The sequence below is a fragment of the Anopheles marshallii genome, chromosome 2 (assembly GCF_943734725.1).
Source record: "Anopheles marshallii chromosome 2, idAnoMarsDA_429_01, whole genome shotgun sequence".
Taxonomy (NCBI): domain Eukaryota; kingdom Metazoa; phylum Arthropoda; class Insecta; order Diptera; family Culicidae; genus Anopheles; species Anopheles marshallii.
Window position 1 is genome coordinate 33830390 of NC_071326.1, and position 17163 is coordinate 33847552.

The window sequence follows — 17163 nt, forward strand, 5'->3', positions numbered from 1 at the left end:
GTGCTGTCGTCTTACTTTTCCTTTCAATCCGTAACATAGTGGAGGATTCGTGAACGTGACGCGATCGTTTAAAGTGTAACCCCTGTTTGCCGGGCTTCCGATTTCCGACAAAGTGGTGGTACGGTGCAAACAGCTTTTCTTGGCGACTCAAACGAGCCGGGCTCTCTAAATAGAAGCCGTTTCGCTGTGCGGGACAGTAGTCGGGGGCGCCAAACGGTGGTCTTGTTGTTTGGCTGACGATAGGGGAGAAATAAAAACTCCAACACCGCTTCCCGTCGTCGTGGGTCGCACTGCCGCTGTGCGCTGAATGTGAAATCGGTTTTTACAGGCAGAATTGAACGTGTCAGAGCAAAAGTCGATTCGATGCTTTTACGCCGCTCGCCGACAATGGAGACGGTTTGCATGCAAATTGTGCTCGTGCTGCTGCTGCTGATAGTTCACCGGCTGGATGGTTCGCTTTCACCGGCACTGCAAGGTAAGTTTTCCACTCAACGTGGGTGATGATTTCGTTTGTTGTATTGAAGTTGGATGGAAGCGGAGTACGAATGAAGCCGTATTCTTGTAGAGGTTTTAATTTAAATTCTTGCAAAGAAGGTTTGAAGCTGTTGTGTAGCAAAGACGTTTTTTCCGTTCTGTTTCCGCTCGAGGGATTAAGTGTTTTTTAGAAGGTATTATGATTCAAAATTAAAAGTCTTTTATTTCTTAACAATTTAAGGGCCTGACAACGTTATTCTTGTGTTGATAGCAGAAAACCCCCTTTTTTAAATGATTTCAAAATATACTCCAATCTTCATTAAATGATTACTTCAAGTTGATAAGACTATAGATTTAACTTGAAGTTAACTGTGATCGACCAAAGAAACATAGAAATCTGGATGTCTGTAAAATTTTCTTCACAGAATCTTTGATGTAATTGAAGGTTAACCTCGAAACCTCGAGCTCGTTGAACTTGCACCGTCTAGAGCTATCGAAACCCTAGAAAGTTTTTTTTTCACAGACAAATTAGGAGCTGGAATTTGAATTAGTAGAAACCGTAGGGATGTGTGAATGCAATGTATATAAAATGAAAAATTGACAAGATGTAACCTAATATCACATTAAAATTTGCAATTACATAGTCTACTGTGGAAACCAGAATGTTGACAAAATGAGTATGGTTTTCAATTTCAATTGTTAATTGTTAATTTAAAGAAATTTATTCCCAAAGAGTATACTTATCCTAATTCGGAAACTCAATTGCAAATGTGTTTTTCTCCAAATAATGTACTGCAAGTGAGTATCTACCATTTTTATAACAAAAGAAACTAATTAATCAAGAAATACTACAAAACCTTTTTTTTTATATAAAATTACTATTTCTGTTTCTATCAGTAGAAATACTATTTTTTGAATCAGTTTCAGCTGAAAAATTTACGTCTAGATTTATGTTACACCATTTAATAGTAATTGGCGAATGATTTTTTCACGAAGAAAAACTTTTTACTATTTTGTTGAAATAGTCATAAATTAAACTTTAACAATAACATAAAAAATCAACATACCTTTCCTGTCAAACAGCACAGATGGTTTCCGTTGAAAAAACCACAAACAAAAATCCATTTTGAACCATTCACCAACAATCTTTAAAATTGTCGCATGTTTCGAGTTGAAGCAATTTTTTATGCCGACTTTCACATACAATCATTATTTTTATCCATTGTCGATGGAAGCAATGTTTCGTTTGGAACCCTTGAAAAGTATTATTTAATCAATTAAAAAGCTCTTCAACATTGCAGCTCCTAACGAATGCCACCGGCACTCACATTTTAACGAGCTCGTCCCTGGAACAGTGCTTCATATCTGTGGTTCTCTGGCCAAACTGTGTGCACCATGGGTAGTTAGTTTTCGGAAGAAACGTTCTCACTCACTAGAAATAATGTTTAGCAAACATGTTCGTTGCGCTGTTCATTCAGGCCGGTGGCAAGCGACAAAGTTCTGTCCAAAGTAAGAAGTTGTCAAATTATAGAAAGATTACATCGTTTCCAACTAGAGTCCATCCTGTGGGCCGCTTGAAAGTCGGTTGCATTTTATTTCCAACACTGACCAGACATGGCAGTGAGGTTTTGTTTGTGGATGGTAAACTTTCGCAAATACATTCCCAACCGTACCCGTCTACCATATAATGCATCACCCCGGGTAGCTGCATGTTGGAACGAACCGGAACCGCTGCTGGTGCTTTCCATTAAGTACCAAAAAGTGTACTACATGGAAAGCATATCCAGCTGATGTAAGTGGACGGTTGGTAGCGGTGGGCGCATTGGTGTGCCACTGCTTCAACTGAACGAAGCGAGAGAAACATTTCATTCATGTTTATTCTCCAATTAATTCATTAGCTTTATGGAGATGAAACACCAACACGGTACACGGTAGTGTCAGTACGAGTTCCACGGTAACCGGACCACGGTAACTTGAGGCTGAGTTCGGGCAACACGAAAAACATTCACAAAGTTCCGTCAGCTTTCCGAACTGGGCCGAGTGCAAGGGGAATATTGTACCTCGCAACTGACAACTATTGTTGCGGTGAAATGGAGCATCAGTACCATTGTTGTTTGGGTACATTTGTAAGCAAAGAAGGCAACATGTTTTGTAAACAAAATTGTAACTCAAAAGGGTGAAGCTTAAATTAGCTTCCGTGAATGGTTGCTCGTTGAAATTAATGGCTTGTCGTAAGATGTAATTTCTTGTTCAGATAATTTGACTAATTGTTGGACTTTCATTCCTTTTGTTCAATGCGGACGAACGCTCTGATTGCATGAAACAGTTGTTTAGATTGTTGTGACGATTATGCATGTAACAACGTTGATTTGAGTAACAGTGTATTAAACCCGTTTGTAACCGTTTTGGAATATTTAAATCTATTTTGTTTACCCGGATCTTTTATGTATATAACTTTTTTTTGCAAACAAAACAACCAGCTTCAATATAGCTGTAAAAATCGAATCAATATCGAGCCTGCAAACCATGCGAGCCTTGGTAGTGGCAATGAGTTGTATTGCCGGGAAATCTACGTTTTTGTAAATAGTGTCTTCGTTTGAATCTGTTCCACCTTCAACCAGAATTGCCGTCGGTGCTAACTCTAACGGCGAAGTCAACCAGATCGATATGCTCGAAGGCATGGGAAGTCGTGTGTCGTTCGAGTTGTTTTCTCACCATACCCAGACCGTTTCAAACTGGCTGAAGTTCGTGAATGGTTCCGTAATCGGTAAACACTTTTCCGAACAACCCACCCATACTCCGCATTGCACATCGTACAACTACGAGTGCAACATTAAATCCATAAAACGGTGTGTTCTACAGTTGATTGCTTTGCATCTAGTATAGTGCATAACAATTCCTTTAGAATTGGAAAAGGCACAATTTGTAAATGAAGCAGTAAACAAACTTTACATTGTACTATGTAATGAATTTAACGAACAGTAATTAAGTAACCAAAACTGTTGAAATTAGCTCAAAACTGGTAATTTTATTCAACGTATTTTTAAAACCATAGATGAAATAGGTCGCAGTATTTTAGTGGGTCTACTGAAGTTAGGGATTATGTGAACGGAAAGCTCCTAAGGAAACTCGTTTTTAGTATAATTTTTTAGTATAATATGTTTATACAAGTCATCGAGAACATTAAGTTGCTTAACAATTTTTCTTTGCCGTGAGCTTAATTTGAAGAATGAGAATCATTTTTCTTTTTTTGGTTTGATTCAGTATATGTAAATAAAAAACTTTAGAATGTATGTTGCCAAATAAGGTTTCTTGTTGTGAGAATTTATTTAAAGTTTTAAAGGCTTTTCGATTATAGTCGATAAATCTTCGGTGCTGGGCATAGACGGCTTTGACCTTGAGGCTGTGGTGGCATGCTGTTGAAAGCTTCTAATTTTTCCTATCTACCCGTAATCCGTACCAAAACGCTTTTGTGTGTAGTGATTTTATCTGCTAATGCCTAGTAGATGCACGATTTTTTACTTCCCTTAGGCCACGAAGAAATTGGACCCATCATGAAAGTGGATTTTAAACAGAACAAAGAGAAGGGGCGAATTTGACAGAAAATTCTCGGAACAGAATTCGAGAATTCGTTAAACTTTTACCCTATTTTTGTGATAACCACTAACCCAACCGACCGGGTTGTGTCTGCTTTTCCAGTTACAGTCCACTGTTGATTTGATTTGGTTCACTCCACATTCGGTGGGTTTTCGTGCCTTTTAATGCATCGCTATTTTTTTCTACTTGTGCTTTTTTTTTACACTCTCACCGATTTTGTCTCAGGAACAAAACCCCAGTTCAGCCTAAAAGTATATCTTTCTCCGTCGGTACCCGGTTTTTCCCGGCCAGCTACCGGAAGCCGGTGCTCGGTGGTTTTGTGTTTTAAAATTATTCATCAACTTCGGCCACCGGAAGTAACGGAACGATAAAGCCAGAGATAAATCTGAAAGCATTTAGGTTCTGTCCATGCACCGGAGGGGTCATTCGGCGTGCAGGGCTCAGTGTGGAGTAGCTGGGAAACCGGTGCTCGGTAGGAAAAACCGAAATGGGGTGGTGAAAACTTTCATATGAATATGTTAAACGAATGTTACGGTATTTTCCGGTGCCCGGTCCAGCCTGTTCCGATGTCAGGCATTCTATTACATTATGGTGTTGGGTTGGGTTGTGGTAGGTGATTGTGGATGGGCCGAATGCATGAACCAAAGGATTTGTAGATAAAATCCCAACTTTGCAATCAAAACCCTTTTTTTTCCGTTGAACGGATAAACCTTCAGACCGGTAGGGATAAAGTTTGGCTATGGCTTCAATTAGCGTAGGTTATTTCGTTTTCGAACAAATATAGCACATACCCTCACATTGGGTTATGTTTGCATTTAAAAAACGAAAAGCAAAATTATGTCTATGAATGAAAGTATAGCAATTCGGGATCAGGACTGGTGGAAATGATGGAAATATTCTTTTAAAATATTAATCCAAATGCACAAGGAAATATATATTAATGAAAAGCGTAATACGAAATGAGTAAAAACGGATAGGAAAAATAGTAGCGCTTTGATATCGGATTGTGGTTTTCAACTAAAGCATGAGCCTAAAATGAACATTACAGGGCTGCTGCGATGCGATAAGAACAACATCCGGAGAGCATTGAAATGGCATCGACTTTGCCAGTTTAACTTGAAAACCTTGTGAATAATGATTGGGAAGACAACGTCAAATGTCCACTTGAAAAAAAGTATTGTTCAAATTTTCGCATTGTTGCAACATTCAGATAAGTTTATACACAATACTTTGCAATTATTTCATACAAAACTATTAGAATGAACTCGTAAGTGTCGTAGGTTAGACAAGTCAATGCGGCGGCCAGGATCGTTACAAAATCCCATCCGGACCAATCCTCCGTACTGAGGATTGACTATTCGACTACGGGTAAATAAAGTCGAAGAAAGCCAGAAATGGAAGGCTTAGATAAAGAAGAAGACAAGACAAGTTCTTCAATAGCATGTAGTTTTACTAAAATCCTCATGAAATTAAACGATAAAACAATGCTTCATTCTGTGACAAATATTTTAAAAACTAGTTCTGTCTCCAAACATTTGCACATATATTTTTAATGAATCTTCATTGTTTTAATGAAATAAAGCATTATAAAATCATAATAAAAACTTCATAATGTACGTAAAACTTAAATATGGAAATCCTTTGCTTATTCGTTCACAGATTTAAACCAGCCACAGCAACTTCCGGTCGACCTCGAACCAGAGTTCGAGGGCACCATCCAGAACATCTCGTCCCCAACCGGTCGGGAAGCGATCCTGACCTGTTCGGTCAAGAACCTCGGCCGGTACAAGGTCGGTTGGTTGCGGGCTTCCGATCAAACGGTGCTAGCGCTACAGGGCCGTGTCGTGACGCACAACTCCCGCATCAGCGTCGTACACGAAGATTTTCGCACGTGGCGATTGCGTATCCGACAGTTGCGTGAATCCGACCGAGGTTGCTACATGTGTCAGATCAACGCCAGTCCGATGAAGAAACAGATCGGTTGCATCGACGTGCAAGGTGAGTGTCCATGCCCGCCAAAGGCGTTCCTTGCTGCCGTTGGTCGATTGAATTGGAGCTGTAGAAGAGGGTCCCTCTTGACTCTGGCCGCACCAGTTTCGCGCTTAGCGGTAAATATGTAGCGTGGGAAAAATAGAAGAAAAGCCTTCCTCTTATACTCGCCTCGGGCGGATCGGTGCATAACAGCTTTACCGGGTATTTCAAGAGCATTTCGCTGTGTGCCTATTTCGCGCATTTTTCCCCGTCAATCCCACCAGCGCGCGTATGTCTACCGATGCGTTTCATGCGTAGCACGTGGAGCTGTGTGAAGCACAAAATTAAATTAAATATTGACCGTACACCATTGTGTGCGGGTTGGGTTGAAGCATCCTTTACGTTTTTGTGAGTGCGTTCGTTAGCGTGTGTACATGTGTGTTTTGCACAAAAGTTTTCCAAACCCTAGTGCATCCGTTGGTGGGGATGGAGCGAGAATAATGGGGAGCGAGGGTGTGAGGGTGCGGTAGGAACTATGTTTTTAATTAAAATTGTATTATCCGACCAGGACCCGTGGATCGAACGCGAAAAGTTCGATTGATGGAACGATTCGAAACGAAGGTCTTCCGGTGTTTGGGAGTGGGTGGGACGGGTGCAGGGTAAAGGTAGCAGTAAAGTGGGAGTATGTTAAAATTTAGGAATATTTGCATCGATTGGCATGCCATCGATGATGGAGCAATTCGGGGACCGAGCGGGGTGCTTTATGCCGTCTTTCTCTATTTTGGGACACACCCGGGAAAAACTTTGCCCGGGCAGGCGTTTTTCGTTCTGCCCGGTTTGACAGGGTTGAGAAGAGTTTTTAGTTGGCGGATAAGAATGTGACGTTCATATATTTGAATATGCGAAAGTGGCGGCTTGTTTTCGCTTTGCTTTCTCTCTCATTTTAGGCTTTTATTTTCTGTATTCTATGATTTTATTTTCATTTTATGAACAACTGACTTCCTATTTGTGTATTGCGTTATGTACGTATTTTAACGTAAACTTAAATACGTTGTATCATTTAGTATCGGATAATATTTTTTCAAACATCATGACATTTTTCAAACACTCAAACATCAGCATCAGAAGGAACAGATAGTGCGATGCACGGTTAACCGATACAAAAATATACGTTATCCAACTCTATGCAAAAAGCTTCTTTCACGGTTGATTAGATTATCTATTTGCCAAAGTTGATCATCCCTGGAGTGAAGTAGTGAAACGCATTTAACCCTTAACCGATAGAAAACAGACCATACCACATTTTTCCGTCTCCCAGCAGTGACAAGTTAAGGGTTCGATTTCACTACGTGACCCGATAATGAAGGCGGGTGACGCCGACCCATTTAACGGTTAATACGGGCCAACCAAACGCAAATGCCCCATGCCTCCCTTTGTTGAAGCTGAAAATTTGCGAATAGCAAAATCAATATTGAATATATGATTGGAATTTTGGGATACAACTTTCGGCGTGCTCGTACGGCGTGTCCCAATCGCAGGCGGGCAGACTGGCCTGGTGGCACTTCGCTACCCATCCTAGGCCCTGTGGATGGTGGAACGTGACGTACGAGCGGAAATAATGCACCCCCACAATACATGCACAATTTCACGATCCTTTGAGAGTTTTGAACGGATCGAAAATGAACCGTTTATTTCTCGTAGATGGCCCCCGCCAGGACTTTTGCTCACAAAATCAAATAACGGAGCTATTTTTTTTTGTCGGAATAAGGGAGGATGGTGATACGATTCGATTTAGTTTCATAGCTACCATTTCTCGAGCAATTTCTTTGCTCACCCACCCACTCTAGCACGCGCACGCAAGCAGTGTGTATTGGAAAAGTTGTCTAGATCGACTATGGTGGCTTTGTGCAGGAATTTATCCACCAGATGACAGATCCCAGATGAGACCTGTGCGTCAAGAATTGTACCCATGTACCGTACCGGCAGCACATGTAGCATGTGGTTTGAAGCTAGCTGCTAACTTGTTCGATTGCATTATCGAAGGATGGTAGCACGAACGAAAAGTATGACATTTCATCCTAAGAATCAGTACAATATGAGAAATGCTTGTTATAAGATTTGGTTCCATTCGGGGCTGGTGTTCAATAGGACGTACTGGACGGGACTGTTGGGATTTTCCGATTGACATGGAAGCTATTCTTGGCGAATGATGACATTTAAACGATTGTCTGGCGGAAGATGGTAGGAGAATGCTTGAAATCGGAGGTATGAAATAGTGATATTAAGAGGTGCTGTTTGCGACATAAAGAAATAGTAAAGCTGTATTATTTCCTACAATGATCCGATCGTACGCCTGAAGTTATGCAATGTATATAGATGAAATTGTCTAACAACGGTAGAATGCTAAGGAATGTACAGGGTCGTGTTGTGATTAAGTCTAAAGGAATTTCATGAATGTGTCCCAATATCGCAGTGATGGCGAAGTATTGTGTTTGCGATGAGAAATTGCATACATCGAGGCGCCCCAGTATAGTTCAGAGAAATTATGTCGATACGAATCCTATCAAGCTAAAATTACATTGTATTAATAGCAGCAAATCAAGATATTGTCTATCAATGGATTTTTAAACTACTTTAGATGGTTTCTCATTCTTTCCTAAATGAATGCAATTTGGTACAAGAGTTTCTCCTACATATGATATCAATACGGGAAACATTCTTTCATACAGACAGTCTAATGTGTAAACTATTAACGAGCTAACGCCAATAAGCCAAAATGGCCACAAAAAATCATTAGTCAAAGAAACTATCTAACTAACAAGAACAAAATGGCACTAAAGGTTATAATACTCACTTATATAATATACCTGCATGTATAAATAAAATACAAAGAAAAGATGATTAGCTAACCAAAACAACTAATAAACACTCAACTTAATACACATCGCTTTGCTTCAGCCGTAACCTCCATCAAAGCCTACTAATTGCTGTTCAAGAGAATAATTTGTCTAACCGTAAAGCTTCATTAGACCTTTTATGATGGGTATTCTTTGACCCGCACAAAACAAACGTAGAACAAATAGAGTATTAATAAAGTAATTCTTCCAAAAGTCAATGTGCTTCAATTGCCACCTTTTCTGCGACCACCGTGAGCAAGGACAATGTTGCTAATGAATTATTCAAAGCCCTAACTAGCCGCAAACGGTCACCGCGTCGGAAGAAACGAGCGAGAAAGTGAACCGCAGCGGAGCATTAGTGCTTGCTTATAGTAAGGAGAACATCACATTGCTGCAGTAACCCGTCACTGATCGGTATTTGCTGTATGTGTGTGTGTGTGTGTGTGTGTAATCTTTTTTTATACATTTTAGTTTGTCCCGCAGTCTGGGCAAAGTTGTGCCAGTCACTTCATTATACCGTTCCGCAATCACCTGCCGCAACACGAACGAACTACGTGCACGAGAGTGAACATTTTTTGCCTTTCCTTTTTCTTATGATTTGCGATTTCGATGAATGCAACCGTTCCGTTACGGACGTATCGACACCGAGAAAGGACAACTTAATTATCGAGAAGCAAAAGTCGGGCTTACCATGCGAAGCGAAAACGAGTAACGTGCCACATTCCACGTGTTGCCGCCAACAAATCCGAGTTCTCGTCTTGTTCGGTTCGAAGCTAAGAAGTTGGAAAATCCTTTGCTCATCTCATTTGCCACCCCGGGTGTCCAGGCATGACGTGGGATACTGATACAGTCACACCCTGGCGCAGACCCGTGATTGGCTTTTGCACGAATGGTGCCACCAGTAAACTATGGCGTAAGAATTTGCTTTCAGGCAACTACCGACACTACCCGTAGGTGGGCTAATATTTTCGGGACGGTTGCGGTTTTGCGTGAGCTGGCGAAAAGTTTACCCACGCCGCAGAGGTTTTGTGTGGGAAATTCTTTTCGGTTTGCTGTTCGCATTTGTCTTCTGGTGGTTTCGGGTTGGTGCGGTCGGGTAGGATATAAGGACCGAAACACCTACATCGACAAAAATCAGTGAATTATCTCCTCCATTTTCATTTAATTAGCACTCTCTCCGGAGCGAAGGTGGGTTTGTTTTGTGATTTGGGTATTTTTTTTGTATGTTTTATTTGACCCTTTGCGTATCAGCGAGATACTTGTTGGTTACTTTACTTAATTGCGCGCCAGGTCAACCTGTACATGAATATTTAAAAGAATGTGAGGCAATTAGATAACGAAGGTATGATTTGTTTTATTCTGGGATCGAGCTTCCAAGTGGTAAGGAAGAGCTAACTGTAGCCTTGAATGTTAAATCGGTGGGCTCCAACAGTCGTGGATGTGATAGGTTGATGTAGGCCTATAAGGACGAAAGGAGTGCTTTTCATCTCTTTCACTAGCTTGTTGCTAAAATAATACTAACTTAAGGTTATTTTTCATACACGCTAAACAGCGACAAGATTGCTTCTCTTACCATAGTTATAGAATTATTTGGACTGCTTAATACCTGCTGTATTACTTAACGTATTGAAGAGTTAATGATTTTTATAATTATTTTTGATAGAATTTTACATAATTTGGGAAGAACCAGTTTATGTTTTTAACAACCGTTGCAATAATTGCTAACAGTATATCAGACTTCAGATAATAAACTAACAATCAGATAACCGATTGTTTGTATCTGGTATATTAAAAATAGATCAAGGCGAGTACAATTTTTTTAAGAAATGTAAATATGAGTTAATCAAGCAACAATTATTTTCGCTATATTGTCGCATAGATAAAATGTTCAAAATAAATATCTCGTCTCCAAAAGCCGTTTCAGTTTGTCAAACAACATACCTAAAACGTAATTCGCTTTCTCGTACGTCGTGTAGCGTTTTACGACTGCTTTATCTACGCTGCATTTATGCTTAGTAATTGAAAAAGGTTTCGAAGAAGTTTAATGTACGAAGATGGCTTTTTTTCTGTTGCCGATCCAGACAAACGCGTAGATGCATTCTGAGTGGTTTTTCTCTTGAAGGTTTCCGGCACTCAATTTTGCATTAATGCTTTTTGTTTTTGTTTCCTCGCCGTGTTTGTTGATTTTTTTATCATCGCTCTGCTCCCGTTTTTCATCGTCGATTCCGTCCATTTGGGTGCAAAACAATATCCCACGCGGTGAAGATATGACAGAGATGAGCGTCATACAGCTCAGTGTGTTAGTGACTCCGTTTGGGACATTGGGAGAAAATGGCGTAGCATAGAAAAGGATAAATTTTCTTTCCTACAGCATCGCAAGCGGCTCCATAGTACGTTTTGAGTTTTGGTGCCATTTGAATCGTACGAGCAGCAATTGAATTCTATTTTGAATGCACTTCTTGCTGTTGAGTCTAAATAAGCAACTCCCGCAGCAGCATCTTTGCAACGTTCCAATAATCGACCACATCGTACAGGCTTTTTCTGTGCATGGTGACTGTGGTAGAAATGGAAAAAAGCTCGATCTGGGGAATTTTTGCTTCGCTCAGCATCTTTTAGCCCAACCGGTCCAATTGAAGAAATTGCATTTCAAGGCTCCCCGGAAAAGGGAAGGAAAACAGAGCGCATGAAAGCATTGGACGGAATAATTAAACAGAGCCGTCCGCAGGGACTCGAGGCTCCCGGTGTCGGATGACTTTATTGGGAAAAGATTATCCCAGGGCCTGAAAACTAATCACATTCGGGCTCCGACCACAGAGTGTCAGGTTTCGATGGTGCACGAAGAGATAAACGTGGCTGGAAGCTCAAAGGACGGTATTACGGTTAAAAAGGGCGGAATAATTAAGTTGTTGAAATGATTCCTGCTGCTGCTGAGGTTTGGTTTGGATTTCAATAGGGATAGATTTTTTTTTCGTTTTTTTAGAACAGTTGCAATTATGTCAGACGAGTTTCTGCCACCCAATCCGATAATGAAGAAAACATTTATTCGACGAAAGATAATTTCTGTCCAGTCGGCAATGGAGGCAATTTGTTCTTCATTAGCAACTTTTTGTTTAGCAGTAGTACCAGTTAGAAAAAAATCAAATTTTTACTCGTGTAAAAATTTGTTCAAAATGTACATCGAGGTAAGCATTATCTCAATTAAAGATTTAAAAAAGTTTAAATTTAAATATTACAATCACAAAGATTTTTCATATAAATAGTAATAAAATGTTTCATCGGAACGCATTGTAGTGTTTCTTATTTAATCTCTTTTATCTTTTTTTCTCGTATGCGAGCTTGAAGCAGGGTTTAGTGTTCATAGTATTTCATTATGATTTTTATTAAATTAAATGTTTTTTTTGCTGATCCATTCAACCCACACAAACAAAACACATACATTCTATAAACTAAAAATAAGTCCATGACAACTTAAACTATTTTTTTCAACTGCTCGATAGTAGGTACATTAATAGCATCTACTTTCAAATACCTTCAGTAGTCATGTCGTTCTTAAAATACCAGTCACGAACATTCCCCAGCCACCATAGGGCAGGACGCAGAGCACAAATAAGGCACCCGTTACAGCTCAAGGATCGTTAGACAAATATTTGCATAACTTATTTGCTTCCAAAAAAGAAAAGCGATTAAGCGGGAACGAGAGGGAACCCACGTGAAATGCGATAGAACGCGGCAAATCGCATGCCAACCAGCAGTAATGGTTGTGTGATAGATAGTCATGTACACACTGCCACCACACCACAGAAACGGACAGCATCATCAGACACATCGCCTGTCTCGCAACGCAACGCGGTACTGCGTTGATGAATGTTTTTATTTCAGTTGCGATTCTTCTCGCTCTCTTGATCTGCAAGCTGGGAAATGATCAAAAGAAGGCATTTTTGGTCCAATGAGCTGCTAGATGATGGAAAATGCAAAGCGGCAACATAATTCCAAACATTCAGCTCAACATTCCAATGTCAATGAGTGGTAGCTGTTCGCCGGGCGGATCCGTACATCGGAGGTACCTTTCGAAGACGTATCTGCCTGCCTTCGGAAACCATTCTTTGCCGAACATTTAGAGTGGTATTCTTCTTCGAAATACCTTCTCATCATTGCCAATTGAAGGTATTGCCAGATGGGAGCGAAGTTGCGCCGCACGGTTTTGCTGGTGCATGCAAAAGATAACGGAAGGAAACTGTGTACCGTGCCTTTACCACCGCTGCAAATGATCCGAAAATCGGCACCCTAAAGATCTGTCGGGTGTGATTCCAACAACAGCAATGGGGAAGCGTTAGCACGGAGCACGCAAATCGTAAGGTGAAACATCATAAAAACCCAAAACAAAACACGAAAAAATCTTCCTTCCCTGACGTTGTTCTCGGGCATCCTTTGTGCTTTCTATGCTTTTTCTTGGGGAGTTTTTTTTCCATTTTTGAGGAAAAGCGGGAAGTGTAAAAAGGATTCATTCGCCTCTTTGTGGAGTGTTCCACTTTCTCCCTTCCGACTTTGTTCATCCGTTTATGCCTACCCGTCCGAAACCATTCAAAACAGCCACATTGTCGTTATGCTCTCAGCTTCGGCAGCTACGGTTGGAACCATGCGGCATCCATTCGGTGTTTTGCCATTTTGCCGAACTCGAATCATCCATTTTCCACACCCTTTGGAAACCGCCGGTGGAAAGCCCCCACAGATTTGGTGTGAGGAAACGATGTAATAGCCGGTTCCAGCAGTGGTAATAGTAGCAACAGAAACAGTAGCAGCAGGAATCTTTTCATTAACGACAATGAAAGGAACCGGAAGCGGCGCTCACACCTTTTTGTCTCACGTCCAAGCGCGAAAGGAAAAGATGCCGTTCGCTCCCTTCCAAACTCCGGACCTTCGGCACCGGCGGGTACCAGGACAAATAGGGCACGAAAAGGTGGTTTCCACCCGGTTTCGGAATCATGAAATTACTTTTCCCGTAACGTAACAACACCATTTCCTCGTCGGTTACTTGCTAGAGGTCGTCGTCTGTATTACTGAGAAATTCTTTTGCTTCTCGCTCATTTGCTTTCTTCGCTACCGTCGGTTCGTTTTGCAACCGTATCCATCTGATTTCGCGCCAGTATCAGTCTTGTTCAGGCCTAGCTGTTGTTTTTTTTATATTTTTTATCCCCTTAGCTTTGGCTCTTCAGCAAGCGTTCATCGGCACATTGCTGCCATATCTCTGGTGGGTAGTTTCCTTGCTTCCGTACCACCGGTTACACGGTTCGGTGAGGTATCTTTCGGTTTTCCACACTCACACATACTCATCCTTTTGCTCAGCGTGCACCGATTTTCGAGGTGTAATTACTTTCCCGGGGCTTGCACCAGCAGTAATTATCCTTTTTGCTTGCCACGTTGCTGTTGCTTTGTTGCACCCCGTATCCGTGCGGTTCCGTTCTGCTGCTGCTGATTGCTCTCTTCCACGGTCTGTCCGAGCTAGGGCTAAAGGGGACAAGCAATTTTCTTCACGTTGTGCCATCCCTCCTTCGGGAGAACCCCACGCTGTAACGTTGTTTTGTTCTCAAAAAGGAAAAAAAGCGACTCGTATTCACCCGCCAGGGACGTAATCAGACGAAGCCAGAAAGTCCATCCATGGGCGCGAAAGTACGTATCGTACCAGAAGGGTTTTGGTGATCGTCCATCCGTCCACCGACAGCGTGCGCGAGTAAAAAGAAAAACCTTCTTCGGGCTTGCCGGATGGCTCGTAAGCATCGTGCAAAGTGGAAAACTGGGACTGAATAAAAAAAAAAAAATACCACAAACCGGGATGGAGAAGGTTGAGCGATTGCAATCCGCGCTTGGGCTGAAGTTCATCCACTGCCAGATAGTGCAACAGCAGCTCGATAAGAGCATGATTAGGTTTTGGCTTCCGCAATAGACAGCGGCAAAGGATCTGGTTTCGGTTTGTATTTTTTTCAGCTTTCGTATTTAATTCGCTTGCAAAGATTCACTTTAGATACCCTTTTTGCTGTATGGAGCGGAACTGTGTAATAAGATGGTCTTGTTGCCAGTTCATTAGCTCGGGCGAATATTTTAATTACAGGAACGACTGTTGGCTTGGTCCGAGATGGGTTTTATCTATATGAAATGATGGCTTTTCAACAAACAACAGTGGATGGATCGATTATTTATATTATGCAAACATTATAAGCTTTGATTCACGATTAGTTCAAAATCCATTATGGGATAGATAACTTCAAGCTCCTTGAGCTGTGTACTCCTTGCAATTAAGTTGAGCAAGTGCTTTTCTTTGAGAGTAGTTGCATAGTATGCATTACACTATACACTTCAAAAGTAAGTTTTCATGTACGTTTTGAATTTGTGAAAAGGCAATTAGAAATTACCCTTCTATGTACACGATTACCAATTGCTGGACATGTGTGCCACAAGTAACTATCTTCATTCACGTGTTGTGTACTGAAATTAAGCTTCAAATGCTGGAAACCTGATATCCCTACACGCATGTTGACATGTTTACATTGTAGGGAAAACGAATGCAATACTTGGAACTTGGAGTGCGTAATCATTACCTTCGCCCAATTTCATCTAGGGGCATCTCCTACAACAATACACTAGTATTTGCTTCATGAAGAAGCCATTATAATCAATCTTTCCTTTATGAATGATGCTTGGATGAAAGCCGATAAAGGTTCTGAAACATTTCCAAGAATGTTAATCTCCAACAACAATGATCTTTCATTGAATTTTAATGAAAAGGCATTTATGTTCCTACCATCTCAATACATGCTCGATTTTAATCCCAGAAACAATACCGACATGTGCCTTTTGCTTAAATACCACGCATAAGAGCTCGGTTCAAACGGGCATGTGCATCCTGCACGTACCGCAATGCACCTGTCAATGCATTTTCTTCCCATTAGTGCAACAACATGACACTGCTTGCGCCTCATACCTTCGCACCCCCCTCCCGCCCGGTAGCCTAGTTAAGGTCTGTCTGTTTCATGCTCTCCAATGTCGAGTTAAACATCATTAAATGTGAATATAATATTCAATGTTCAATATCGAATTACTCTCGCTTTCCATCGCTGCCTGTGCTGTAGGCTTCAAAGTTACGCTCCAGGTGTACAACCGTACTCGGATTATTCCCCCAGCTTACCGGAGCGATCTCCCGGTGATGCCCGGTTGCCACCTGCTTCGTGGCAGGCTGGTGCCACCACTTCGCACTCCAAAGTAGCTGAACGAGGTGAATCTCTTGAAATTGAATATTGATGAAACCCGAGCACAGCTCAGGGCTTTAAGAGTTTGCGGTGCAAACGGTGCAAGGATTTCGACGCTGAAGCTTAATCCGGCCATTGAAGATGTGCACGAAAGATTTCTTGGATTAGTTCAGTGCCAGCAACATCACCAGACAAGACCAGAAACACAAAGCGTTACGAAGAAGAACATCTTACCTACACTTACGTGTGTTTTGCTTGGGGCTAAGATTCTCACACTATACGATTCCGTTTACTTGACTTTATCTTCTACATAAGCTAGTACTGTTTTCTTTGTTATATCCGTTTTACTCACTTGCACTCAACAGTTCCGCCGGACATTATCAACGAGGAATCATCAGCGGACATTGCCGTGCAGGAGGGTGAAGATGCCACGATCGTCTGCAAAGCCGTCGGACATCCAACGCCCCGCGTCACCTGGAAGCGAGAGGACGGCGAGTACATGCTGCTGAGGAAGCCCCAGAGTCGCGAACTAATACGAGGTAGGTGAGAATGGCTGTATGTTTGCAGGGGTCCAGCGGGTTGATGCGATACACGGTCGTCCGTGGCAGGGAGGTTACAAATCCTACTTACATCTTACCGGTTAGTGGTTTGAAGTACATACTCGTACTTCTGCAGAACTAACGACAGATTATTCCAGACTCCAATAGAGGATAATTAATTAATCAACAAATTGACTGTAAGCGTACAGGTTGGCGAACTTTCCAAGCACTGCTACCGTCTGTTGTTGCATTGATTTCTGTCTACAGTTATCACGTTGGTTAAAGAAGGATTATCTTTACTTAAGACCACTCGAATCCGTTCAGATATGTTCACCGCGCTCAAGAAGCAGCATTGCTCAGCTTAGGATGTGTTATCCACTGCAAGAGATGTTTCACCTCAGCCAAGGTGAATAAGCTTCTCACGGTGCACACGGTCTTTGCGAT

General features: G+C 41.5%; 1 protein-coding gene across 1 annotated transcript in view; it reads left to right on the plus strand.

Annotated features, from left to right (window-relative positions):
* Positions 1–363: 363 nt before the first annotated feature.
* LOC128707677 (lachesin) overlaps positions 364–17163 on the plus strand; it is a 42585-nt gene continuing 25785 nt past the window's right edge. The window contains exons 1-3 of the mRNA XM_053802634.1: positions 364–475; positions 5731–6069; positions 16546–16719. Of these exons, the coding sequence (XP_053658609.1) occupies positions 364–475; positions 5731–6069; positions 16546–16719 (625 nt within the window). The remainder of the gene's footprint in view (positions 476–5730; positions 6070–16545; positions 16720–17163) is intronic.